General features: G+C 44.1%; 2 protein-coding genes across 5 annotated transcripts; one reads left to right on the top strand and one right to left on the bottom strand.

The window, feature by feature from the left end:
• The first annotated feature begins 274 nt into the window (after nt 1-274).
• TYW5 (tRNA-yW synthesizing protein 5) lies at nt 275-16,551 on the top strand. Of its 4 annotated transcripts, XR_013840404.1 has the most exons (9): nt 282-741; nt 2,270-2,424; nt 7,164-7,233; nt 9,883-9,927; nt 11,448-11,585; nt 11,803-11,890; nt 13,846-13,962; nt 15,493-15,913; nt 15,974-16,551. XR_013840404.1 is itself a non-coding variant. In XM_079982588.1 (8 exons), the coding sequence occupies exons 1-8, from the start codon at nt 661-663 to the stop codon at nt 15,747-15,749; spliced, it is 951 nt and encodes a 316-aa protein (XP_079838714.1). In that variant the 5' UTR covers nt 282-660; the 3' UTR covers nt 15,750-16,551. The 4 variants fall into 4 exon arrangements, 3 of the variants coding, with proteins under 3 accessions (XP_079838715.1, XP_079838714.1, XP_079838716.1); XM_079982588.1 differs by having other exon boundaries at nt 15,493-16,551; XM_079982590.1 differs by lacking the exon at nt 282-741 and adding an exon at nt 756-954 and having other exon boundaries at nt 15,493-16,551.
• A 3,744-nt stretch (nt 16,552-20,295) lies between these two features.
• On the bottom strand, nt 20,296-23,868 carry LOC307221762 (mitochondrial protein C2orf69 homolog). The gene is made up of 2 exons (XM_079986546.1): nt 23,380-23,868; nt 20,296-21,922 (listed from the first exon to the last, which is right to left on the bottom strand). The coding sequence occupies exons 1-2, from the start codon at nt 23,758-23,760 to the stop codon at nt 21,089-21,091; spliced, it is 1,215 nt and encodes a 404-aa protein (XP_079842672.1). The 5' UTR covers nt 23,761-23,868; the 3' UTR covers nt 20,296-21,088.
• Nucleotides 23,869-24,450: the final 582 nt, after the last annotated feature.

Below are 24,450 nucleotides of genomic sequence, written 5' to 3'. Positions count from 1 at the left end.
CGGGCGCCTCCCCTCGCCGCTCCTTCAGCGCCTTAGGGCCGAGCCATAGAAGCGTCGGAAGGGACCATCTCACCCCCCAAACCCTTGCAAAGCAGGGATCTTTTAGCCCAAACTCCTGCTGTTTTCGGACTACAATCCCCGAGCACCGGTCTTGCTCGCTAGGGATGGTGGGAGTTGTAGTCCAAAATCAGCTGCTCGCTAGGGATGGTGGGAGTTGAAGTCCAAAAAAAAAAAAAAGCCGCCGGAGACCCAAGCTTGGGAAATATTGTTTTAGCCTAACAAAGCGCTCGATCATGCTCTGCTGCAGGGTTTCCCAAACTTGGGTCGCCAGCTGCTTTTTTCGGACTACAATTCCCATCATCCCTGGCCACTGGGTCCTCCTAGCTAGGGATGATGGGAATTGTAGTCCAAAATCAGCTGGAGACCCACGTGTGGGGAACCCTGCCCTACGGACTGAGCTGACCCAGCCCATGATCGTCTACTACGCGCTGGGCTGGAAGCGCCTCGCGAGGGGTTTCCAGGCAGGAGTCTGCTTTATCCCACCTTCCCCTTGCGAAAGGAGAAAACAACCGCGCGGTCTTCTCAGCCTGGAAAGCCTGGTTTCCCTGGAGGAAGCAACCTGATCGCGGAAACAACAGGGAGAGAGGATCTGGTCCCGGCATGGAGGGGCAGCGAGTCATCCCCCTGGCTCAGTACCCCGGGGTCACCCGGGAGCGCTTTCTGCAGGACATCTATCCTCTGGTAGGGAAAAAAAAAATCGCACTTTCCCTGGTTCTCTGGTTCCCAGCGTTGTAACGATAATATCCTTTATATTTTTGTAGAACTCTTAAAAAAACAAAAACAAAACCGTCGGACTGATTGCCATGCAGCTTCTTCGCCTTCTGTAAAACAGCAACACCACATGATGCCCTTTCCAAATGCATGTGTTTGAAAGGTCATGCATTTAAGCCCTGGGTAGGTAAGGTAACGCAGGTGGCGCTGTGGGTTAAAGCCTCAGTGCCTAGGACTTGCCGATCGAAAGGTTGGCGGTTCGAATTCCTGCGGCGGGGTGCGCTCCCGCTGCTCGGTCCCAGCGCCTGCCAACCTAGCAGTTCGAAAGCACCTTCAGGTGCAAGTAGATAAATAGGGACCGCTTACCAGCGGGAAGGTAAACGGCGTTTCCGTGTGCGGCTCTGGCTCGCCAGATGCAGCTTTGTCACGCTGGCCACGTGACCCGGAAGTGTCTCCGGACAGCGCTGGCCCCTGGCCTCTTGAGTGAGATGGGTGCACAACCCCAGAGTCTGTCAAGACTGGCCCGTACGGGCAGGGGTACCTTTACCTTTACCTAGGTAAGGTAAAGGGACCCTGACCATTAGGTCCAGTGGTGGCCGACTCTGGGGTTGCGGCGCTCATCTCGCTTTATTGGCTGAGGGAGCCGATATACAGCTTCTGGGTTATGTGGCCAGCATGACTAAGCCGCACCAGAGCAGCGCACAGAAACGCCGTTTACCTTCCCGCCAGAGCGGTACCTATTTATCTACTTGCACATGACATGCTTTCGAACTGCTAGATTGGCAGGAGCAGGGACCAAGCAACGGGAGCTCACCCTGTCGCGGGGATTCGAACCGCCAACCTTCTGATCAGCAAGTCCTAGGCTCTGTGGTTTAACCCACAGCGCCACCTGTGTCCCAATGTAGATATAGCCAGAGGTTTTTGGGGAAAGCACTCATTCACTGTTTGCCATGAGCTGAAATAAAGAACATGAAATCAACACTCAACTCTGAGTATATTTCAGAGCAGCGCACAGAAAGGTCGTTTACCATCCCTCCGGAGAGGTACCTATTTATCTGCTTGCACTGTGTGCTTTCGAACTGCTAGGTTGTAGCCAGGCCCAAACAGGTCTACAAATTCATGTGTATGTGGGTGACAGAGTCCAGGAAGGTCCTCCTGTTAGGCTGTAATAGGTTGTAATGGATTGCTTTCAAGTCACTTCAGCACCAGATAAAAAAAAAAATCACCCACCAACCGCCCTGCCCTGCCCTGCCCTGTATTTTACCAGAACATCACAACGTCAACATGACGCTCATATTGACTTTCAGCATTTTTAAGTTGGAACTCAACTTAACAAAGATGTAAAGTTTGAAAGCATGTATGTATTTGCATTGATTAGTAACATTATGCCAGTATATTCTTAGATGTCATAACTGTCTGTACTGTTGAGAATGGTTGTTGGTAGAAGGTAGTAAAATTGCAAAAATGTTCTGCAATGATATATTTTTTTAATTCTTAGAGAAAGCCAGGAGTTCTGAAAGGTATCGATTTGGGCCCTTGCATGACCAAGTGGACAGTGGATTACCTCTGTCAAACATCAGGAAATAAAGAAGTAAAGGTTCATGTTTCTGCGGTGCCACAGATGGACTTCCTCAGTAAGAACTTTCTGTATAGGTATTCCGTTTCAATACTTTCTCTGCTTTTGGAGGAATGCTCCAGACTTTTAGAGACTCGGTACTTCTGCTTGAAACTTTTTATACGGGATCTGTGCTTTCACTTTGCAAATGACATTCTGAATTATCTTGTGCTGCTTTTGAAGCTGTAAGAGATTTTTTCCCTTCCAAGAACGGTTGACCTGATGTTCTGTGGTGGGTGATATCTGGTTTTCAACGTGATATATTACCAGTTAAACATTGTGACATACTGATATACAGTGGTACCTCAGGTTACATACGCTTCAGGTTACATATGCTTCAGGTTACAGACTCCGCTAACCCAGAAATAGTGCTTCAGGTTAAGAACTTTGCTTCAGGATAAGAACAGAAATCGTGCTCCGGCGGCGCAGCAGCAGCAGGAGGCCCCATTAGCTAAAGTGGTGCTTCAGGTTAAGAACAGTTTCAGGTTAAGAACAGACCTCCGGAATAAATTAAGTACTTAACCCGAGGTACCACTGTATCAGGCATTGGCTGGCTTCATGTTTCCCCCCCACATTTGATTTTGGCATCACACACACACACCATGATTCGCAATATATTGCCGGGTCAAAAATTATAAAACCAATATCATATGGACTTGAAACCGGTTTTGGATGATATATTGCCCAGCCCTAACACACACCATGATTTGCGATATATTGTTAGGTCAAAAACCATGAAACCAAAATCAAGATATGGATGATATATTGATATATCGCCCCGCGCTATCTGTGACCTCTTCTGCTCCTCAGTTTAATTTTCAGGCCTTCACATCTTATGGGACACCAAGGCAAAAGCAGTTCCCTGCCTATGTGGCTTTGTGATACATTCAAATATTGTGCAGATCGGACCACTTTGCTGATGACTTGTGCTTTCTTCTGTACACTCACCCTGTTGTTTTCCTACTGTTATGACATCACAATTGGGTTTTGTGGCTTTTTCAAACCAGAACTGGGAAATATATATACCAGGAGTGTGGAACTTCTGGACTGTAGGCCTAATTAGGCCTTGCCTCATCTATGACATGAGCTGTGGAGGACGTAAAGTAGTGGCTGGGCCAGAAAGCCCTTTGCAAGGAACTTTGAAGGAACTGTCGGCTGTTTGTAGGGGTGAAGTGGGACCTCCCCCCAACCAGGCCTCAAAGCCTCAAGCACTTTTCAAATTGCACTTTTCAAATTATTTTCTCTAAGGCTAAAAAAGTTTTTAGCTAAGCATCTTTCTTTGTAGCAAAAAGGTAGCTGAAGAACAATGCCTTTTCGCTTCTCAGGCTAGCTGACCTTGTCAATAGCACATCCAGCTTGTTGCAAACTTTCTTCCGGGAACAGAGCCAGGGAACAAGAGAGAAACATTTCTATGCAAACCTGTGAAGGGGGAGAGGAAAAAAGGGGTTTGAAAAAAGGATAAAACCTGCTTGTACGGTGGTGCCCCGCAAGACGAATGCCTCGCAAGACGGAAAACCCGCTAGACGAAAGGGTTTTCCCTTTTGGAGGTGCTTCGCAAAACGAATTTCCTATGGGCTTGCTTCGCAAGACGAAAATGTCTTGTGAGTTCCTGCGGGTTTTTTCCCCCTCCCCCCTTTTTCTAAGCCGCTAAGCCGCTTATCAGCTGATCCGCTAAGCCGCTTATCAGCTGATCCGCTAAGCCGCTTATCAGCTGATCCGCTAAGCCGCTAATGGGCTTGTTCGCAAGACGAAAAAACCGCAAGACGAAGAGACTCACGGAACGGATTCTTTTCGTCTTGCGAGGCACCACTGTAAAAATGTTTTCGGCGCGGCCTGTTTTGTGAATTCAACACACAGGTGCCTCAGCCCCCCCCCCGAATGGCAGAATAAACGCTCTTTCTCTGTATTTAACCCCTTGGTGTCATTTTGTCTCTTTTCTTCCCTCCCCGGGTGCAACGCTTTCCTACCCATGGTTAAAGGGCCTAGAAAGGCTACAGGTGCTTCAAGTGCAGAGGATGCAGTTTGGATTTAAGGTGCTGGGGGAAAACATTTCTGAATCCCAACCATGTTCTTAGCAGACAGAAATGCTCTCTTTTCAGGAGATTTCATTTAAGTGCCAACCAGCTGATTAGCTGCTGAACTTTGACAGGTGTCAATCACCTGCCATCTTTATGACACCAGGTAATTGACTAGTGGTCCCACCCACCTGTCTGAGTTAGAAGGCTCTCTTGCCTCTTTCCCCATAACTTCACTTCTCGCAGGGAGGGAACCGCCAGAAGGCCTTTGGAGCTGGACCTCAGTGTCAGGGCTGAATAACAGGGGTGGAGATGCTCCTTCAGGTATACTGGACCGAGGCCGTTTAGGGCTTTAAAGGTCAGCACCAACACTTTAAATGCTATACAGTGGTACCTCAGGTTAAGTACTTAATTTGTTCCGGAGGTCCAGACTTAACCTGAAACTGTTCTTAACCTGAAGCACCACTTTAGCTAATGGGGCCTCCTGCTGCCGCCGCGCCGCCAGAGCACAATTTCTGTTCTCATCCTGAAGCAAAGTTCTTAACCGGAAGCACTACTTCTGGGTTAGTGGAGTCTGTAACCTGAAGCGTATGTAACCCGAGGTACCACTGTATATACCTGTGTCATGTCTTGTTGGTAGTAGGCCAATAAAGAATCAAGACTTGGAGTTCTAATATGGGTGATCCTACTAGCATTGTTGAAAGGAAGGGGTTCCAGATTGTGCTGAGAATCTATGTTCCTGTGTGTGAGAAAGAGGGAGGGAGAGAGAGAGAGAGAGAGAGAGAGAGAGAGAGAGAGAGAGAGTGAGCTGGGTATGTGGTGAAGAAGCACTAAAGTGGATGCTAGAGAACCTGGGGAAAATAAGCAAGGGGGTTTATAGGCTAAGGGCCAGGGGTAGCCAGTGTCTTGCCCTCCAGATGATTTTTTTTTTCAATTTTTTTATTGGTTTTCACAATTTTACAAACAAACAGACACACAAGACAAACAAACATAAATCATAACCTTATTGAAAATTACACTTATTAACTTTGTTAAGTGACTTCGTTGCTTCCCCTTGGTTGAATTTCATTGCATGTCCTTTTAACGGTTTTCCAAATCACAATTCTTATGAAATTTAACTTAAACATAAACATCCTTAAATCTTCACATTATGGAATTAAACATATTACTTCATCACTTAACATAAATAAAATCCCAAACCAATTAAGTATCTGCAAGCTGTTTTCAGTTATATTAACTTAACATATTTAACTAAATAATCATTAAATTTAATCCACTCTTCCTGGTCATGGACTCTTCCGGTTAGGTCGGCTAGCTCCGAAAAATCCATCATCTTCATCTGCCACTCTTCTATCGTTGGTAATTCTTGGGTTGCCCTCCAGATGATTTTGCACTATGATTCTCATCAACCTCAGCCAGCATGGCCAATGGTCAACTGTAGTTCAGCAACAACTGGAAGGTGACATACAAAAGACCTAATATGTTTAGGAAACAGGTGGGATTCAACTACCCAATTCCATTAGCAGAAGGCAGCACAAGGAATCCTACTAGTGCAGGCATGTCCAAAGTCCGTTTCGGGGGGCCTAATCTGGCGCCGGTTGGTTTAATCTGGCCCCTTCAAATCCCAAAACTTCAATCCTTAAAAAAGCTTGGTTGGCCCTTTGGTCGGTCCTCACGGCCCTTCACGTCATCAAATCTGGCCGTCTTTGAAAAAAGTTTGGACAGTGACTAGCGCAATGGGATTCTCGCCCCCACTGGAGATTCAGGAGACCCCCCAGAGATTCAGGAGAACCCCCAGGAGAACATACCCTTTATATATGCAGTGTAATTGACAGAAGTATGTCTGGTTATATGACAATTACAGTATGCATTTTAACAGGTTTCTGATAAGTTTCCATGACTGGAAGTTTAAAATTGATTTGATCTAGCACCAATTAACTGAAAAAATGCAGTTTTGTTAAAATGAAAAAACAACTTTTTTGGCATTGGGTTTGGGAGCGTTCTGCTACCCAGAGTGTTTTTTTCTTGAATTGTTGGAACTGCTTTTCAAAGCCTAATTGCTGTATCCCCACCTCACGACCCTTGATGGACAGACCTTTTTGTTCTGCTGTGGCTCTGAATAATCGTTCCTTCTTCCCCAGTGAACCAAGCAGGGTAATGTCACCACCAAGAGCCCGTTTATCCAATTGTCCATTATCATTTGCCTGTGAAATTCCTAAGCTGTCTTAGACAGCTCCTATCCTCGTGACCCATTTAAACACCAAAGGGGGACATTGTGTGCTCTTACTTCAACTTCAGGCTGCTCCGTGTAAAAGAAAACGAGAGCCTTGGTTTTTGAATATAATGCCCCAGCATAATTGAAAATCACAAATTTGGTGTGTCGGGGCTACTTGTAATTATTTCCATTGTAAACAGTGGGGCTCATAGCACAATCCTAAAGGAATGCACTTAGAGTTAAGTCCAGTGATATGTTTCCTTGCCAGTATTAACATGACACAACATAAATGAAACATTAAAACATTAAAACCACCAATGCTGTGCAAAGCTAAAAACATAAATCAACGAACAGTATAAATATAAGCCAGTTAAGCAATTTGCAGGGGGTTCCACACACCCCTGCCCACACCGTTTAGCCTTGTGGGTTTTAAAAAGTGAAGCAATCTATTTGGAGTTGTTATTGCAATGGTGCCCCATATCTGGCAAAAGTCCTATTCCATGTGAAACGCCTGGAGAGTTTTAATTTAAATATATTTTTATTTCAGAACGTTACCTTTCGATGTATTCATAAGGAGAGCTGCTGAAGCCAAACATACAGATTACTTTATTTCAGAGGTAAGACTGTGATATTGTAATTACACTGAGATATGGGTTTCTTGGGGGAGGTGTAGATTGAAATTCAAAATATTAATCCTGCGAAATGCCTTAAAATGTGAGATAATAACTGTATTTCGCTGTAAGTTCTACTGGGTGTGGGTGGTTCTTACTCTCAAGTAACTGTGGGCAGGGTTGCATTATATCAGTACAATCTTAGGACTGTCTACTCAAAAGTAAGTACTCCCAGGTATGTGTTTGTGTGTGCAGGATTGCAGTGCCTTGATGGGAAGTTTTGCTTCTACACATGACTCTGGCTAAATCATTTTAAGCTGAGACATTCCTTCATCGCCCTAGAATGTTCAGTTCACATTGAGTTCATGAGACATTGCATCCTGACCTGTTCTTAGTGCTTGGTTGACCACATCTACGGATGAATACTATATCAATCACTAGTAATAGTTTAATAAGGAGGTTTTCACGCCTGTCCAATTCTGTGTTCCCTTTCCCAACCTTTAATCTATTGATGATTAATGCCTATATGCAACCCTTGCATTGTATTTGTGTTAACCAATCAGCAACAAGCACATATGTGGCAATGCTGTAATATTCAATAAAAGGGGCTCCCCGAGAAATGCTCAAGAGATGCCTCCCATATGACACTTGTCATTCGTCTGTCGTTTATTTCAACCCAACAGTGCCTCACTTTGGCCCAATCTTTGATGCATTTATAGCCAGTGCACATAGACTATGGTGGGATCCAGCATTAACAACCACCATCACCTGGGGGTCCTTTTCAACTCTACATTTCTATGATATTCACCCCGGTGACTTACACTTTATATTTGCAGCGTAATTGACTGCATTGTGGCTGATTATATGACAATAGGCAGAAGAGTTCTTTTTAATAGCACTTGTTCTATGCTGGATTCGAAGCTGTTTCACATACAGTTTCTGAAGCACTTCGACCCCTTTAGCTGAGTAGCTACTTTAAACATTTCTCCTTTTATTTCAAAATGTTTTAGTATTTGCCATGTGACGTGAGTAGGGACACGGGTGGCGCTGTGGGTTAAACCACAGAGCCTAGGACTTGCCGATCAGAAGGTCGGCGGTTCGAATCCCCGCGACGAGGTGAGCTCCCGTTGCTCGGTCCCTGCTCCTGCCAACCTAGCAGTTTGAAAGCACGTCAAAGTGCAAGTAGATAAATAGGTACCACTCCGGTGGGAAGGTAAACGGTGTTTCCGTGCACTGCTCTGGTTCGCCAGAAGTGGCTTAGTCATGCTGCCTGCATGACCTGGAAGCTGTACGCCGGCTCCCTTGGCCAATAAAGCGAGATGAGCGCCGCAACCCCAGAGTCGGTCACGACTGGACCTAATGGTCAGGGGTCCCTTTACCTTTACCTTTAATAATAACTCCCACTGTATTAAGCATGGGGCTCATTCTCTATTTGGCATGGCAGTTTTTGAGTGGACAAAGACCTAAAACCGGCTTCCACAACATTGGCCCGCCAGATGTTTTTGGCCTACAACTCCCGTGATCCCTAGCTACCAGGACCAGTGGTCAGGGGTGATGGGAATTGTAGTCTCAAAACATCTGGAGGGCCGAGGTTGAGGAAGCCTGACCTAAAATCTTTAAGCTGATTAGCTAATGATACATGTTTTGCTGAGACAAGACAGTGGTTCCTCTTGGCTAAAGATCACCAGACTTTAATATTGTAATAATTTATTCAGTTAGCTGCTAATAATTAGGTGAGTGGCAAATTGCAACTCTGTTTTACACATCTACAGCCCACTTTTTTCAAAAATGAGATTTTTTGCAATAGGGAAAGTGACTGGAAAATGCCCTGCAAAATATGAGGTGAACAGTTGCTTTGATGCAAACAAATCAGAATGAATGCTAATTAAATAGCTACTGTTGGATGGGCTTTAAATGAGTCAATAATTGTCCAAGATATCAGGACCTTGCTTACACTGATTTGCATTATTTCTAAATAATGTTCCATTTCTTCAGCAAACAACAGGAAAAAAACCCATCAACTTAGCAAATTAGACTGGATCCATCAAGCCATTTGTTGTTGTTGTTTAGTCATTTAGTCGTGTCCGACTCTTCGTGACCCCATGGACCAGAGCACGCCAGGCACTCCTGCCTTCCACTGCCTCCCGCAGTTTGGTCAAACTCATGCTGGTAGCTTCGAGAACACTGTCCAACCATCACGTCCTCTGTAGTCCCCTTCTCCTTGTGCCCTCCATCTTTCCCAACATCAGGGTCTTTTCCAGGGAGTCTTCTCATGAGGTGGCCAAAGTACTGGAGCCTCCGCTTCACGATCAGTCCTTCCAGTGAGCACTCAGGGCTGATTTTCTTAAGAATGGAGAGGTTTGATCTTCTTGCAGTCCATGGGACTCTCAAGAGTCTCCTCCAGCACCATAATTCAAAAGCATCAATTCTTCAGCGATCAGCCTTCTTTATGGTCCAGCTCTTCCATACATCACTACTGGGGAAACCATAGCTTTAACTATACGGACCTTTGTCGGCAAGGTGATGTCTCTGCTTTTTAAGATGCTGTCTAGGTTTGTCATTGCTTTTCTCCCAAGAAGCAGGCGTCTTTTAATTTCATGACCCACAGCAAAATGTTGATGTGTGTTCATTGAAATGACTTCTGTCTTTCTTAAGGATGAAAAATATTATTTGCGATCCCTGGGAGAAGACCCAAGGAAGGTGAGTAATGGTGTCTCTTCTTAAGGAGTGTTCATTGCTTTCCTATAAAACACTTCATTTGAATATGTCTTGTCTTAGAAAAAGAAAAGAGGGGAAAAGAGGGCAGTTTGGATCTGATGGGGGTGGGTGGGAGAATTGAGTGAACCCTTTTCACTCATTTAGAGGGCATGTAGGCACAAAATGCCAGACCATTCCCTGTCACAGTCCTCCCTGATTCACAGTCGTGGATTTACGTATAGGCTTAACATGCTATAGCTTAGGGCCCCAAGCCCCCCAAAAAATTTAAAGGGAAAAAAACCCTGGATGTACATTTCCAAAATATAAGTTAAAAAAGAAATAAAATAAAACCGACATACAGCAACAGTGTTTTGTGTTGTGTAGGCACCTATTGGTTATGTGCAAATGGCTTTAGATAGTGATTAGGTTCATAAATTACCATTAAGCATATATTCAACACAAAAAACAGTGACAATTTGTTGTTGACAAAGGACAGCTGGACTTATAAAGGGCCCCATTCTCTTCAGTAGCTTAGGGCCTCATCAAACCTAAATCTGGCCCTGCTGATTCATATGGTTTTGGAGATTGATCTGAAAGTGTACAGGTAGTGTTTGCAAAAGACGCTACTGGTTCTGAAGAATGTGTAATGTTTCCTACGCAAACTTCAACCATGTTATTCCAGCCAGATGTTCCTAATCTACTTGTACCTCTCCTGCCCCCTTGCAAAAAACAAACCCCTGTTTCTGCAGGGTTTGGAATTGAATGCGGTGTTTGGGACCTTTTTTTTTTTTAAGATGCAAAATGTACACACAATTACCGCATTCGTACACAATTCCTATTGTGCCTTATTTATCCAAACGTAGACCACGAACAACCCTGGTTATTGTGGCTCAAGGACCCAATTTATCCTTGTCAAACAAAAAGGCCCTTTTTTTTGGCAGCTCATACTAGTTCATCTAGGGACAGGGTTAAACCACAGAGCCTAGGACTTGCCGATCAGGAGGTTGGTGGTTCGAATCCCCGAGCTCCCGTTGCTCGGTCCCTGCTCCTGCCAACCTAGCAGTTTGAAAGCATGTTAAGGTGCAAGTAGATAAGTAGGTACCGCTCCAGCGGGAAGGTAAACGGCGTTTCCATGCACTGCTCTGGTTTGCCAGAAGCGGCTTAGTCATGCTGGCCACATGACCCGGAAGCTGTACATTGGCTCCCTCGGCCAATAAAGCGAGATGAGCGCCGCAACCCCAGAGTTGGCCACGACTGGACCTAATGGTCAGGGGTCCCTTTAACCTTTTTACCAGTTCATCTACTAAGTCAAAATATTCAGTCGAGTTTCCAATGGCCCCTCATATTTATGTGGGAAGAAATACGGATGGATCTGCTCCTTAATTATTCTCAGCACCTGCTGAGGAATGAGATCATGCCTGTAATGTAGTGTCCCAATGATTTCCACCCTTTCCCCTTGGATCGGACACTTCATAGAAAACCTTAAATATGACCCCTCCCTTTATTCTTTGTTTTTGATTCAGGAGATTGCAGATCTCAGAAAGCAGTTTCCTCTGCTGGCAGATGATATTAAGATCCCGGAGTACTTTGAAAAAGAGCAGTTTTTCTCCACTGTATTCCGCATAAGCTCAGCACGAATGCAACTTTGGACACATTATGATGTAGGTAATATGCCTCTAAGCATCTTTTAACAAAGAACGATGACAAGCTCATCTTACGCTTTATTGGCAGCGTAACTGAAACGGTTCTTAACCTGAAGCACTACTAGTGGAGTCTGTAACCTGAAGCGTATGTAACCCGAGGTACCACTGTATTGTGATAACTGAAATTCTTTTCTGGTTGCATGCCAAGTAATACTTGTCATTTTCACATTTTTAGGTAATGGATAACTTCTTAATTCAGGTGACCGGAAAGAAGAAGGTTGTACTGTACAGTCCTCGTGATGCACCATATTTGTATTTATCAGGTATGTTACATGCCACAGGAACCTGCTTTCACTTGTGCAGTGGGATTCCCCCTCCCTGCCTCCTCCTCCCCCCCCAGTCCCACCTGCGACACCTCCCCCCAGAAACTACTCCAATGGAGACCCTCCAGAGTAGATTTGGGGGGCACACAAGCGAAAGGAGAAATCCAGTTGCATAAGTGGAAGCCTGCTTTCCTAACAATGGATTCTGCCCATGGGGTTTTATCTAGCTAGGCCAGAGCAGATCCACTGAAGTCAATGAGCTTAAACTAGTCATGTCCATTGATTTCAGTGGGTCTGCTCTGACTTCGCTGGATACAACCCATTTTCTTCACTATTGGGTAGCTTAGTACTCACATGACCGGCTGGATCAAACCAAAGGCCGATCCTGTCCCACGGCGACCCACCAGATGCCTCTGGCGAGCCCACGTGAAGCAGGGCATCACAACAGCAACATTTCCCCGCTGTTGCCCTCCGGCAACTGCTATTTGCTGTCAAACTGCCTCTGAACCTGAAGTTTCCATTTAGCCATAACAATTGATGGTCATTGGGCCCTGGGATAGCCTAGCTGGTACAGCATGAGACTCTTAATCTCAGGGTTATTCCATACTAAGTAATGCTTTATTCCACTTTTTTTACAGACCAGATGTTAAGCGAACTGCCCTGTAATTTTCAGGATGCTTTTTTTAAAAAAATAGCATTGCCTAGGATTGTGAGCACATTGCTTTCTAAACAACTCCACATCTCCTGGGTCAGCACTTAGTCACTTCCAAGCTATAAAAAAGGGGGGAACACCCCAAACCCCAACCAGACAAATCCAGTCATTTCCCCCACTGAGATAGCTAGACAGAGTAGGCAACTTATGAACCAGGTGCAAATTGGTAGAGATCATTTGACAGTTACTCTGATTGGCAGTTTGCATTCTAGATGAGACTGAGTAGAAAATTCTGTTCAGAATGATCCATACATTCAAGCAATCTTTACGGAAATCACTTGAGTGGAGAAACATAACAGGCTTGTGGCAAAATCCTGTTGTGCTATGTTTACTTTTGTAGCCTTATGAGGCTTTGCCCTCGGGTGGGAAAAATATTGCGCCCGGGAAAGGGAAAATGGGAGTCAACAGACACTCAAGGAATAGTTTCAGAGAAAAAGCTTTATTTCTACCATCCATGAACTGGTAGAAGGAGCAAGTGTGATAACTCACAAAAGGCATGCACAAGTTCACAGTCATGTGCACAGAGTATATATCCCTTCCAGTTCCCTCCCCTTTTCTCCTCCCTCAGGAGTCCTGCCCATGAGTTCCTCTGAGCATGAACAGAAAGCTCCCCTGTCTTGGGTATTCTTTTGGATTCTTGGCACCCTTCCCAGGAAAGGGGGAATGAGAGAAGCCTTGCGTTCAGCATGTTCAGATGTGTTGCAACTGGAATGAGATAAGATTCAATTCTCATGCCTTGCCTTGCCTATTCATTAGCTTTTTGAAGCTTTCTTGTATTGATAAAAAGTAACGGTTTGCCTATGCACATCAACTTGTGAAAATAAGCAGAGGAAAGCTTTAGCTGTGGATTTTTAGAAGACAAAAGGAATTTTGGACAGTTTTGAGGCCTGGGGTGATTTCACAGACAGGATTTGGGTATCCTGTCCCTTCACTTTCAGTGAAACAGGTTCTAGTATTTTTAGGATTGAGGGTAAGTATGTCAGCCGTTCTGATGAATGTTTCCTTTAAAAGTACACCGTGGCTGAATTGGATTCACTTATATTTGATAGCTGCAAATGTCAGCTAGAGTAATAGAAATAGGGTACTATTGACAGCCTTCAGCACACAGGAATGTATACACAAACATGCAGTTTTTCCTCTCTGTCTTTTCCCACATTGGGATACCTGCATAGTATGTTTGCATCCCTGAGAGTAATCGAATAGCAAAACAGTCATGTCCATTGTTTGTTCACATCTTCATTAGGTACCAAATCAGAGGTGCTAGATGTGGACGAGCCAGATTTGAAAAAATACCCTCTCTTTGTCAAGGCCAGACGTTATGAATGCCAGCTAAATGCAGGAGATGTCTTGTTTATTCCAGGTAAGTGGGCACAGAAATCTCGTTTTGTTTTCCTCCATTACTTCTTGGATTGCTGTTTAAGGGGCTAAAGGTGTACAATGTATGTAACAATCCAAAAAACTTACGGTGGTACGATTAATCAGCTTAAATCGCATGGTGCAGCTGTGTGTGTGTCTCTGTGGATTTTTCCAAGAGGATGCATCTTTTAAAAACTGCACCCAAATGAATGCTGCATCACACCTACAAAAATTATGTATTGGGTATGCTTTGCATGTGGATACATTTTCAATATAGCTTGTTTCAAAACTGACCTGGCATAATTATGTTAGCATAATAATAGCATTTCAGAGTACTGACAGCGTTGCAGACGCTGAGGACACTAGGCAGTTGTAGCTATCTGCTCTCCTCAAGAGGGTTTAAGTATTTAAATAGCACACGAGCGGACTAAAATCTAATCAATGTACTTGCATCAGAATACATGACATGCAGTTTAAGACAGCATTAATGCTCAGGTGAGGAAATAGTTGCATTCACAAGTCTTTGTTTTGTAATAAGTGTGATTAATCTAGCCTACCTGGGAAAATGGCAGAGTGGACTGTTACAAACCTCAGCACTTCAGTTTTCTTAGAAAACGTGAATGCAATGTTGACTGAATTATATAACATTTCTGGAAATGAGGATTGGTGTATAAAGCAGAAAATCACATTTCCCCCCCTTAACACTTACTGCCATTTTTTTCAGTTAACCATGGTGCTGCATTTTAGCAACCTGAGTCCTCTGCTATACAGGTTTTTCAAGTTCTCTTCCTTTAAACAGTAAAAACTAAGTTACAGATAGGTAGCCGTGTTGGTCTGCCATAGTAAAAACTAAGTCCCTGAAGACTTACAAAAGGCTATGTCTGAATACTATCAAGATAAGGACTCATTCTATGAACTGATCTTTGAGGTTTGAGGTTAAAATACTGTCTTCTTCAAAATGTGTCATTGGGAGTCTTTATTTCAATTTATGCTTAAATCAGGCCCCTGCAAATTATGAGCCACTAAATCAAACCTAGCTGCCTGCCCATGACAAAGCAGATCACTAGCAAATAAATAAACCTCCCATTTTTGCTGCCAGGCTTGGGCTGTGGAAACAGGGGTGTCAAGCACTTGGCAGGTCCAGATTGCATGGAAGGCGTGCTATATTATATGCCGCTTGGTGAGGGCATTACATAGCCCTGCTCCTAGGTATTGCATTGGTCACACAGGATCTTAGGGCTGAGAATATTGTCATACTGTGGTCTTAGCTGTAGAAAATCGTAAGCTCCACCTAACTGTGCATATAATTAATATTTACACAAAATACTGAAGGCTGAATACTGAAAATATAGCATTCTTAAAGTGCAATTACTGTTTGCTAGCCATAAAAATTGGTATTTTATTTTTTAAAAACAAAACTAGAGCATTTGGAACAGCATTCTCTTTAACTGTTCACAGCAATATCTTACAGATTCTAGTTACTGCATTGTCTGTAAGGCATTTTCATTTAAAGTTTTTCTCTCTCTCCTTATAGCTTTGTGGTTCCATAATGTGACTTCTGAGGAGTTTGGCGTGGGAGTCAATGTTTTCTGGAAACACCTTCCTTCTAATTGCTATGATAAGACAGACACCTATGGAAACAAAGACCTTGCGGCAGCCTCAAGGGCAGTACAGATTTTAGACAGGGCACTGAAAACCCTAGAAGAGCTACCAGAGGAATACAGAGACTTTTACGGCCGGAGAATGGTTTTACGGATTCAAGAAAAAACCTACAGTACTAACTATGAATAGTTTTTTTTACAAACATCTCATGAGCTGGCCTACAGACATTGCACATACTTTGCCATGGGTACTTCCATTGTTCACTTTATGTGTGTGTTTGTTGGAACTTTGCCCCAAGTTTATATAAAAGTAAAGCTGGAGTACTGGTCCATTAATGAATAGACACATAATTTGTCACCAAAAGAATTTATTTAAAACTTGTTTTAAATAGTTAGATTACACAATACAAAGAGATGTGGGTGGTTGTTTCCTCTAACATTTCTTCTAAAAACTGCTCTGAATTTTGTGGTAGCTTCAAGCAACTATTTGCACACAGAGCTCTCTGGACCAGGTGATTTTAAATATATAAAGGAAAAAAACAGTAAAGTATCCCCCCCCCAACTGAAATACAAAGTTTATACAAGCAAAGCCTACACAATTCACTTGGCAGAATCCATGAGCGGGTATTGAACAGAGTTTAATGGCTGCCTTTCCACATGAAGATGAAACTGAGTCAAGCATATAAAGTACTGCAAAATAACAACTGCAGTTATTATGGGATTGATGCCGGGGGCTACAAATTAGCAGGTTGTGCCTTATCAAATATCTGGCTCCAGTAGATACCACTCTTATAATCCACTGAGCACCCCCTCAGTGCTTTATGAAACCTGTTTTATTTCTTCCAAGATCTTATTCCCGCTTGAGGAGACTATCCTAACATTATTATCCTCATGACAAAACACATTTCTGCTCATTAACTTCCATTCCCACTTTCTAGAAATGTCTTTGCATTTTTATTTCAAAATATGAAATTTTAGCTTGCAAATCACAAGGTTTGATCCAGTGAACTGCGCAAGGAAGACAACAGATGCTGGAACTGACCTTAAAATGCAGGTGCAAACATTCATATGGTGCCGTAATAGGGAGCTTCTATAGCCATGCTCATATTTGTGCAAGTGATTCTATAACCAGAACACTTTTGGGTTTAGCTCTACTCTTCAGCTTCTGTTTGAAAAGGTGTCTACCATAAGCATTTTTGGGCTGTCTACTACAAAATCTTAAATTAAAACTCATTCAATATGGTGTAACACTTGTGTTTTAAAAATAGATGCAGGTGTAAGCATTCAGTCTAAATTTATGAAGCTGAAAGTACCATATTTTTTGCTCTATAGGAAGCACCGGACCATAGGAGGGGGAGAACAGGTCGGGGAACAGCGCAAAGGCTGCTTTCCCCCACCGCCAGCCTCAAAGATCCCTGAAGCCTTTGGAGCACAGCGGGACCTCGGGTTCCTTTCGCTGACCCAGGGTTCCTCGGGTTCCTTTCGCTGACCCAAAGCCTTTGGAGCGCAGCGCGAGTTCCCGCTGCACTCCAAAGGCTTGAGGCTTCGGGGACAGCCCTTGTAGCCTCCGCAGGGCAGCGGGGTGAAGGCACCCCGCTGCCCTGCAGAGATTTTGCGCAGCCATCCCCAAGCTAGAAGAGCAAGACGGAGCGCTCCGTCTCCCTGTTCTGGCTTTAGGGACAGCCTTTCTAGCCTCCGCAGGACAGTGGGGTGCCTTCACCCTGCTGCACTGCAGAGGCTTTGCGCAGCTAACCCCAAGCTAGAAGAGCGAGATGGAGCGCTTCACAGCGCTCCGTCTCCCTGTTCTGGCTTTGGGCTTAGCCGCACAGCCTGCATTCGCTCTATAGGACGCACACACATTTCACCTTAATTTTTGAGGGGGGAAATGCATCCTATGGAGCGAAAAATACAGTATATTCCACATTTCAATGGCAAAGTACCATATTTTTCGCTCTATAGGACACACTTCCCCCCTCCAAAAATGAAGGGGAAATGTGTGTGCGTCTTATGGAGCGAATGCAGGCTTTCACTGAAGCCTGGAGAGCAAGAGGGGTCGGTGTGCACCAACCCCTCTTGCTCTCCAGGCAGCTATCCGCAAGCCTTCAGAGCCTGGCGGGAATTCCCGCAGGGCTCCCAAGGCTTGCGGATAGCAGGCAGCAGCCTGAATCCCAGTGAGCGCAGCGCTATGCACCCCGGGCTTGGAGCAGTTATCCGCAAGCCTTTGGAGCTCGGTGGGACTTCCCGCCAGGCTCCCAAGGCTTGCAGATAGCAGCCCCAAGCCCGAAGCTGTTCTAGCTTCGGGATGGTTGCTCAAAGCCTCCGCTTGAAAGACTGTCCCCGAAGCCAAAACAGGGAGACGGGGCGCTGCGCAGCCCTCCGTCTCGCTGTTCCAGCTTGGGGGTGGCTGTGCAAAGCCTTCACCCTGCTGCCCTGCGGAGGCTTGAAAGGCTGTCCCCGAAGCCTCTGGAGTGCAGCTGCGCTCCAAAGGCTTCAGGGATCTTTGAGGCTGGCGGTGGGGGAAAGCAGCGCTTCCCCCCACCGCCAGGCCCACAAGCTTGGGGGGCAGCGGTAAGGCTGCGTGCAGCCTTTGCGCTGTTCCCTGACCTGCTCTTGAATGCACCTTGTTTTAGAGGGGCAGAACAAGAAAAACATTTCCCCCCCCCCCTGTTCTCCCCCTCCTATGGTCCGGTGCGTCCTATAGAGCGAAAAATACAGCACTTTAAATTTGGCTGGTTGTTTCTTAAAGCCAAACTTAATTAGTCCACCTTGCCTTGGTAGATGATTAAGTCTCCTGTATAGACATACTTGGTATATGAGAAGGTAACATTCACATTTCTAGACCAAAACCTACAGAGTGTTTGAAGGGGACTGGCTAGTTTAAAGCAAGCAGCTTTAAACTAGTGCATTCTTTTTTTGCTGCTATTTGCTCAACTTACTGCCATCAAATGGGAGTACTTAAAAGAGAGCAACTAGTCAAGAGCTGTGGATTTATCTGATGAAGCATGGAACACTAATGAAAGCACTACTATTAGAGAAACAACGATCTGTGCAGGAGGTGGGGGGAACCTCTTGGAACACTGGAGAAATTATTCAGTGAGCTCCTTTTGTCAACAGCAGCAATTTAGAGAAAACAGCATTCTATCACATGAATGGGTAACAATACTCTTAATGACTGTAAAACAGGCAAGCATTATAGTCACTGAATGAAATCCACTGCTTCCACTATGATTATGTAACAGCTTCTGACATAGGAGAGGCATCTGCTAGCGTAAGACATGGAGAAGCAATTTTCTCCCTCTTCCCTCTGTAATCCCCCACATTGTGTTCTATGATGTTCTGGAGGATCCCCCAACTCTCTGGAACTGATTGAGGGACGCAGTGGGATGTAAGAGGGAAAAAAAGAAGAATATCACCTTTTATATTAGTCGACACCTCCACTGGATTAAAAGACATCCCATTAAGTGGAGCAGCAGCACAGGATTCTACTCCTTTGCTTTTTGCCCAAGGGGATGATGTTTCAAGGTCAGAACATGATTTAATATATTCTTCCTTAAACACTAGAAATCTTTCATCTTGGTTATAGAAATCTAAGGATGCATTTATTCAATGTTCGTTTGTGTGACAACTCTGAACGGTCTCATTCCGACATGGCAGCCTTTTTAAAAACACTGTAAAATAGATGTCCAACAATCAGAATAGCTTAAGTACTGACTGGAACAACTAGCAACCACTTTTTCACTCTTCAAATTATTTTCAGTTTTAATTAAGAATGGTGACTCGATATGAACATTCTTAATTAAAACTGAAAATAATTTGAAGAGTAAAAAAGTGGTTGCCAGTTGCTAAACTGGTAAGAGAATCATTTCAAAATACATCAACACTTAATGTTTGGAAAAGGAATTGCTTATTCATAAACGCAGCTTTCAAAGGCCAACACCAGTTTCCTGTATGCCACAATGAAAAAAAAATTATTGGCACAGAAAACCAACTTAACATGTTCATACTATGGAAGTTAGTCTTATTCCACTATTCTGGTCAACATCAGCTTTCAAATTGATAATAGAACTGTCACTGCTAAAATCTGCATATTTTGGTCACAACACAGATGGTTAAGCCACCCCAACAGGAATGGCTTTCAATTATTTTGTAAAGTGAGCTCCACAAATGGAAGTGCAAAAACTTTGCTTACTTCTCATAAGTAAATCAAAAGTGCTGCAGAAACATATGATTGGAATGTGCTAACTGCAAAACTTGCTCCTAACATTCAGTAATACAAACTGGTATCCTGGCTACACAAAAAACCCTCATCTGTATGATTGCCATTTGGCAACAGGAACTTGTAAGAGATAGTCTATGGATGCTGCAGTCACTTTAACGATAGCTCTCAGTAAATTCTTAACCATGTGGATGAATCACCTTAACATCCACATGGTTAAGAAGCGACTGCAGCATCCATAGACTATCTCTTACAAGTTCCTCTATTACCAAATGGCAATCATACAGGTTCTTACAGATTGATAATGTTACTCTTAGAATAATATTAGTTGCACCAGTCTTTGGAAAAATTCCTAGTATAATCTGAATTTTTCCAAAGACTGGTGCAACTAATATTATTCTAAGATGTACCATAACCTGTAACATCACCCTGTAAGAACCTGTGGTTTGATTTTTAGCAAAACGCATTTGCCACAATTGCCTAACAGTCTCACAATATAAAAGTTCAAAAATGCATTAAGTTAAATCAAGCTTTCGTATTAATAGGGAATGTTGAAACAGCAGCAAGATAATACATTCTTGGTCACTTAACAAAAATAGATGTTTAATACTCTTAAGTCTTAAAAAAGGTTATTCACTAGTAGATGTTCAGCAATGGTTAGAAGTTGCACAGCACCTCTAAGGCAACAGTATAGTCATTATGCACCTTATTTCCCATGCAAAGTGTCATTTATACTTAGTTGTAATGAATATTTAGCCCCTTGGCAACATTACCAACTTACTGCATTGCTTGTGCTATGGCTATGCCAAGGGGCTAAATACCAATGTTAACAACATAATATATGTTATCTCATACTTCTTTAGTTCTAGAATTGAGTGTTGAGTATTTTAAACGCGACTAATCATTCAAAAATACTCAACACTCATAAATGTATGCCATCCAAAACATTTTAGGATGCAAATTATTGAGTCCGGATCTGAATATTTTGCTCACAAAAATCCACACTTGTAAGACAAACATTAGTTCCAACTGATGTTTAGAAAATTAGTCAGATGAACTGGTGTGGCTTTTCCTCAGGAATCTTATCGTTTCAACCAGAACAAAATAATTTCTTTAAGCCAGAAATTTGTTGTTGCTCCTCAATTGCAAAAGCAAGACAAGATTGGCTTCACTGAAGGTCTTAAAAAGTAAGTATTAGCGCACACAGCATTAAGCCTTTCCAGGACTTAGGAGAAAGCACATTCTCAAACTGTCAAGTCAAAGTTTAAAATGTATTTTTGCAATTAACATAGTATTTTGATATATTCACTGTGTCAGAATACTTCATGAACTCTGAAGTGGTTATCTAAGGAAGGTGCTTCATCAGCAAAATGAAGCTGGCTATTTACATTTACACCAAGCTCCTCCAGAATTTGCACGAATCTCTTATGCTCTTTTCCAATCCATGCCCTCATTGTATCAAATACCTGATATGGTGTAACATGTGCATTAACTGAAATCCCAGTCTCTGAAAAATCTTTCAGCACATCAGGGTAGGTCACCCAAGTATTGCTTCCTCCAGAATGGCCACCATCGAGCCAGTAAATTGCTCTTATGTTTTTTATGAAGGCATTTGTGTCCTTTCCCTTTTTAGCTTCCTTTAGTTCATGAAGTAATTGATTCAAGACAACACAACCTTTACTGAACCCTATTAACGTGAATGACGCTTCACCAATCACAGAAGGCTCAATGAGGTTCATGGCAGAGCTGTTGAAATATTCACAATCTCTTCCCCTTTCTGTTGCGGGGCATCCATTAGTAGTAGCAACAGTAGGTGATTGACAAGCAATGGTCTTTGCATCCTTGCTGAAATTATACAGGCTTTTCTGAGACAGAAGAACATTTTGAGCAAGTTTAAACGCATTAACTAGTAATGCATGAAGATGTTTGAAGGCTCCAAAATCAGTGCTGTGTTCAGGTGCACCAAACATATTGCTTGCCACAAAATTGTCATAGCAGCTGAATTTGTGCAAATGCATACGGGAACATTTTATAACCCAAATGTAACTCTGAGGGAAACGGCGACCCAGAAGAGAAGCAACGTTTTCTAAGCACCATTGTTCCCACTGGAAATTTTCTGGATGGCAAACCATAATTTCATGATAGTTCTGAAATAAAACAACATATAAAGAGCCTTACTATTTGGAACACAACATGAACAATTAATCACTTAAATTATAATTGTACAAGTAGGTTGCTGGGAAAGGTTATTCTTGGCAACTAACAAAATTTTAATAAGGCATGCACTTGAAAATGAAATTAGAAAACAGCACAAAGTGGAGTATGTGAATCTCAACTGAAAGAGAATTAAAATGTTTGGAATAATTAGGAAAGAGACTGAAAACAAATCAAGTATCATTATGCAATTAAATAATTTAAAGTTGTGAACACCTTTAGAATACTTTGTAGCTCTGACTGCCTCATCTCAATAGACATATTAAAGTGATTGAACATTGGAACACCTTCCCTGCAAGCAAACACGTACAGTTTCTCAAGTAAGAAAGGCATTTTCTCTGCCTCCTCCCAACCTGTCACCCACCCCCTGCCCCAGCAAGCAAGGCAATAGTCACTCTCAATTTTCATCCAACGATGATGAAGAATCCTTGCAAACTTCTGCATTGTCACTTATACAGTGCTTTTAAAACATGTCAAAATCTTCCTACTTTTAGTTAAGTATTTTTATTTATCTACTTAATTCAGGGGGGCCTGCTGCCCGCCCCCCGCTATGCCCATGGTGAAGAGCACCAAGGGAAGAAAGTTCCAAGTGCCAGTTTTCCTTCTACACTGGGCACCATCAACCATCTCCTTGGTGCTTACACCTGTGCATTTCTATTAATATTCTGTGTGCGATCCCTTGCATAATACAAATACAAGCAGTCTGCACTCGCAAACGGAACTATGCAGGAGAGATGCACATTTTAACACCGGGAGCAGAAACGCCCGAGAGTCCCTGGTCGAAAGGATTTAACCTTCACAGGTGCTCCATCAGATGCTGCAAAAACCAGCATCATCAGGAAGAAATATTAAGTTCTGGCGAGCGGAATGAAAAAAATTAGGGCCTAAACAGAGGCTATGGCTTCTTCCAGAAGATCACCTCTGCTTGGGTATCCAACAGGAAGAGGGTCGTCTCCCCTCAGTCTGCAGCTTCGGAATCCCTCAGGAAAATAACACGCCACACGCTCTTTCGGTACAGCATGAAGCTCGTAACCCGAGGGTCGCGGGTTCGAGTCCCACATTGGGCAAAAGGATTCCTGCATTGCGGTGGTTTGGACTAGAATTCAGTGTTTCCCAACCTTGTGCCTCCAGCTGTTTTTGAACTACAACTCCCATCATCCCTGACTAGCAAGACCAGTGGCAAGGGATGATGGGAATTGTAGTCCAAAAACAGCTGGAGGCACAAGGTTGGGAAACATTGGACTAGATGACCCTCGGGACCCCCTTTCCAAACCCTAACTAGCCACGTCTACTCAAGATGCAAGCTCCGTTTCTCCCAGGCTCTCTGAAAGGCAGCTGGGCTCCCTTCTTCCTACCCCGCCGCCGGGTACCTTCCTCCCCTCAGCCTTACCTGCACGTCGCCGGGAAAATAGACGACATGATGCTGAGGCGGCTCCGGCAAAGGGCCGGCCAAGGGCGGCGGCGGCGGCAGCAGCAGCACGTCGTTGGCTCGGAAGGGCTCGGCGCCCGGCACCTCAGGGAGCCGCAGCCACGGCAGGTTCAGCCGAGGCGACGACGACGAGGAGGAGGAGGCTCCGCCGCCGCCGCCGCTACTACTACTACTACTACTACTACTACGGCCGCCGCTTCCTCCGGCGCTCCCGCCGCCCGAGGGCCCCGACAAGCAGCTGGCCGGAGCTCCTCGCAGGCTCATAGTCCGCGCGAGGCAGAGGAATGCGGAGCCGACGAGTCCCCTCAGGACGGAGGAGGCAGGTGGGCAGCGCCTGCTCATGGAGGCTCCGCGGCGCAGAAACCGCCTTCCTCCCTCAACGCGCGCTCGCGCACTGACAGACCTGCCAACGGCTCCCGCAGACGAAAACAAACAGGCCAGCCAACCAACCGGCCACGCCTCCGGGGCGGAGCCACGCCGACCGCGCAGGCGCCCGAGAGGGAGCGAAAGGAGCTTTCCTGCGAGGGGAGGGGCGGCGAAAGAGTCGCCCTATCGTGTGGTGGGAAGCTTCGGTTCCTCTCCGCTGATTGGGTGTGGGTGGCAGGGAGGGAAGCTCAAAGAGGGGAAGTGGGGGGGGGGAGCGCGCGCAGTTAGTTCTGTAACGGATTTTTTTTTCTTTCAAAAACAGAGAGAGGACTTTATGCAAATAAGTACGACGATTTATTTATTTTCCCATTTTTTTAAAAAAAATTGTTTTCCAAATTTATAACAAACAAATAAAAAGAAAACATCAAAAAACAAACAAATAAACATTTATCCTAACTGTAATAATTCCACTTTTGTTAAAATTGTTGGGTGACTTCCTCCAGTCCCCCTGGCTGAGTTTCCATATAAATCTTTGTAGCAGTTTTCCAAAACTATTTTCACATAAAATTTACTTGGTCAATTAACATCTTTCTTTCTTTCTTTTCATTATTATTTTTTGCCATAGTCTTCTACAACATCACTTATTTAAGTCCTAGGCTATCTGAT

The sequence above is a fragment of the Podarcis cretensis genome (assembly GCF_951804945.1).
Source record: "Podarcis cretensis genome assembly, chromosome: 1".
Lineage (NCBI taxonomy): Eukaryota > Metazoa > Chordata > Lepidosauria > Squamata > Lacertidae > Podarcis > Podarcis cretensis.
This window is presented reverse-complemented; position numbering and strand designations above follow the sequence as displayed.

Coding starts and splice junctions, on each gene's coding strand:
- LOC307221762 (XM_079986546.1), bottom strand. CDS start 23,760: ATGAGCAGGCGCTGCCCACCTGCCTCCTCCGTCCTGAGGGGACTCGTC. Junction 21,923..23,379: donor ATTTTCCCGGCGACGTGCAG/GTAAGGCTGAGG, acceptor GTTTTATTTCAG/AACTATCATGAAATTATGGT.
- TYW5 (XM_079982588.1), top strand. CDS start 661: ATGGAGGGGCAGCGAGTCATCCCCCTGGCTCAGTACCCCGGGGTCACC. Junction 2,425..7,163: donor AGTAAGAACTTTCTGTATAG/GTATTCCGTTTC, acceptor TTTTTATTTCAG/AACGTTACCTTTCGATGTAT. Junction 13,963..15,492: donor AGATGTCTTGTTTATTCCAG/GTAAGTGGGCAC, acceptor CTCTCCTTATAG/CTTTGTGGTTCCATAATGTG.